Source organism: Arvicola amphibius, chromosome 8, assembly GCF_903992535.2.
Source record: "Arvicola amphibius chromosome 8, mArvAmp1.2, whole genome shotgun sequence".
In the NCBI taxonomy this organism is placed as follows: Eukaryota; Metazoa; Chordata; class Mammalia; order Rodentia; family Cricetidae; genus Arvicola; species Arvicola amphibius.
This window is the reverse complement of record NC_052054.1, coordinates 51593261-51596437: the sequence shown is the minus strand read 5'-3', so window position 1 is coordinate 51596437 and position 3177 is coordinate 51593261. Positions and strand designations below refer to the sequence as shown.

Genomic DNA, 3177 nt, shown 5'->3' with positions numbered 1-3177 from the left:
TGGGGAAAATCTTATATAACCCACTCCTGCCCAAGGAATTCCATCCAGGCAGGTGGGAAATTACCATATCTAACTGCTGCACAAGGACTTCCGCCTAGGCAGGTGGGAAATTACCATACCAACAATAGAGTCAACAATGCCCAACAGCAAATCACCAGGCGGGGCAGAGGGAACACAGGAACAAACAGAATGCTTAGTCATCTGACCAGAAACCGTCCTCAAGATGAGCCCCAGGAACAAGGGCAGACCCGGGCCCTACAATGATTACCAGGGAATATTCTACCATTGAACTGCTTGAATTAGGAAATATTTTAAAGCAAGAAATGAGAGTGTCTCACATCCTGGCGAGTGAGGCTGTGACACAGGGATCAGGAAGAATCAGAGTGGGTGCTGTTGAAAGACCCCCGAATTGAGTTGTCTTCCAGTCTGAGAAGACCCTCCCAAGGAACAGCGAGACCACTCTTCGGATGCAATAAGCAAGAGGTTTTATTCAGATACACAGGTACCTGGGGCGACTTAGTCTCTCGGAGGACTAGCGCGCCTTTAGGCTGGAGCAGTGGGTTTTTATAGGGTCGGTGAGCAAAAGCGCGGGTACAGAAGCGAGAAGCAGCGTTGATTGGTTAGTTTGAATGGGGCGGGGGTTCAAGTCGGGGCACCTGGAGACAGTTGTGGGGGAGTCTGGAAACAGCTACGGGGCGTTCCAAGTAACCAGATGTTAGTGCTGACTTAGCCATATCTCGGGTACCAACTGTCTCTGTCCCCGGGCTAGGGCCCAGATGTCCAACCACAGATATCCTGCTTGGCCCCTCATTGCCCTTGTTTCTCTGAACTGAACTTTAACTAATCTTCCCTGTCCTTTGTGCTGGTAAAATTTTATGCCTTGCAAAATGGCGTTACTGCTGCTATTATTGAATGGGGGTCTTTCATTCCCCCCTTTTTCTTTGAACTGAATAAAATCTTTTATTTAGCTGACTCGGTTTTCTGCATTTTCAGGGTCGAATTGCTTAAGTTGGTGGTATTGTTGGGTCAAGACCAAGGCTTGTATGACTGCCATCCTGTCCTTCATGAACTGAACCAAACGGTTGAGGATACAAGGCCCAAACAGCAAGATTAATAGTATAATCATGAGGGGTCCCATTATGGACGAGACTAGGGTGGTTAACCATGGAGATCTATTGAACCAACCCTCGAACCAACCTTGTTGTGATTCAAATAACTGCTGTCTTTGCTTGATTCGTTCCCTGAGTTTTGCCATATTGTCCCTGACAACACCTGTGTGATCAGCATAGAAGCAACATTTCTCTTTTAGGGCTGCGCAAAGCCCCCCCTGCTGTAGGAATAGAACATCCAACCCCCGTCTGTTCTGAAGGACCACTTCGGATAAGGAGGTCAAGGACTTTTCTAAGGCACTGACTGATTCTTCCAAAGCCCTGATATCGGTGTGCATGACTGCCTGTAATTGCTGGAACTGTTGGGTCTCAACCAGCGCAGCGGCCCCTGTTCCTACTCCCGCAGCTATTCCCCCCACGGTTAGTCCTCCCAGCATGAGGGCCAGTGTGAGGGACACTGGCTCTCGTTTAATTCGTGGTCTCTCTTCAAATTGCTCATAAACATATGAGGGGGTATGATAGGTCACTCTGGGCCATAGCTCTATTAACACGCAATAATCAGAAGCTGCATTAAGGACCGTAAGGGAAACACAGGGAGTGAGACCCGTACTGCATGCCCAGTAGGTCCCGTTGGGTGCCACCAGATATCCAGTGGAGTTAGTCTGAAGTGGATGGGTACCATTGCACAGTGACTTATGAGTTTGAGGGACCGTTCCTATACAGGTCCCTCGACCCGACACCTCTGACAGGGTAAGTTTATGTTGGGAAGGGGATGCACAATAGGTCGTGGCCTCAGTTTGGTTGGTATAATTGCCAATTATAGCCACTCCCTCATAGTATGGGGGCCTGGAAACCAGACATAACCAGCATTCTTCGGTTAAGTTCGGGCTGGTGTAGTTAAGGGTCGAATATGCCCCCTGGATTAGATTGAGGAGTCTGTCCCCTGTACCCGGAGGAGTTGGTCCTGCTGGGGTGTCATTGTGCGTGGGTGGGACCATGGTGGTGGAGGGATTGTGGGCAGGAGCTGGTCTGGGTCTGGGAGGGGGTGCCGGCTGAGAAGGGGGCTTCTGTTCTGACACGACCGGGTTTGGCCCGACAAGTACTGTTGGTGAGGCAGAGGTCACTTGCCTCGTTAGGGAGAACATAGTGATGGGGTCATATCCCGAGCGATAGAGGCGCAGTCCCCAGGACTTGGGACCATCCCAGATTGCTGCTTTACCTTGGGCGGTAAAATCGAGAACTAGAGGATTGCATCTGCCCCCTAGGGTGGCCCCTGGAACCTTTTTAGACGAGGAGTCATAACAGGGGCCACACCAGTCCTTGGGTTTGCCATCGGTAGACGTGCATACCCAAGGTCCTGCACCCGTAAAACCAGGGGTGGTTCCTCGCTTGAGGGTGATTAGGTCCCAGGATGAGGACGGCTTCCAATAGGCATCTCCTGTGGTTTCGCAGCCCCATTGGGCACAGTACCCATCTGCGGGCCCCCCGCATTCCTTCCTAAAATTTTGACCTGGGCACACATAGAAATCCCTGGCTCTTGTCCCATGCCGTCCCCCGGGGTGGTGGCAGCCATACCCGGGGAATGGCTCCTGGTCTGATGGATTCCATGAGTCCCCCACTAGGTCACAGAGGTCAAAGTATAGGGTTGGGAAAGCATCCTTTGTAGTCCCCAACATGGAGGTGGAATTGACAACCTGCCCTGTCATAAGGTTAGTGACTTTCCAAGTTATATTATAAATAGTATGAGGGCTCCTGGCCATCCCCCCTTTTTCTAGTCCTAGCAGGGCCCATAAGATGATTAGCGGGGCTCCCGAGTGAGTCTTATCTTTAGAGGGTTTTGAGAACGCTGAACCTTCCATGATGATGTTGATGTTTCCTCGTCCGATCGGGCTGCTTTTACGTGGGAGGCGTGGACCCAAGCCGCAATGCCGTCGACCTTGAGAGCAGTGGGAGTGGTCAGCAGTACGGTGTAGGGTCCCTTCCAGCGGGGTTCCAAGTTCTTTGTCTGATGCCGGCGGACCCAGACTGCGTCACCAATTTGGTAGTTGTGGGGTATCACTGGTCTGTC

The 3177-nt window shown here is 51.4% G+C and overlaps 1 protein-coding gene across 1 annotated transcript; it reads right to left on the bottom strand.

The window, feature by feature from the left end:
• Positions 1-964: 964 nt before the first annotated feature.
• Positions 965-2974, bottom strand: LOC119821710 (MLV-related proviral Env polyprotein-like). Its single transcript, XM_038340842.2, has one exon. It carries the CDS (start codon positions 2966-2968, stop codon positions 965-967), a length of 2004 nt encoding a protein of 667 aa, XP_038196770.2. The 5' UTR covers positions 2969-2974.
• Positions 2975-3177: the final 203 nt, after the last annotated feature.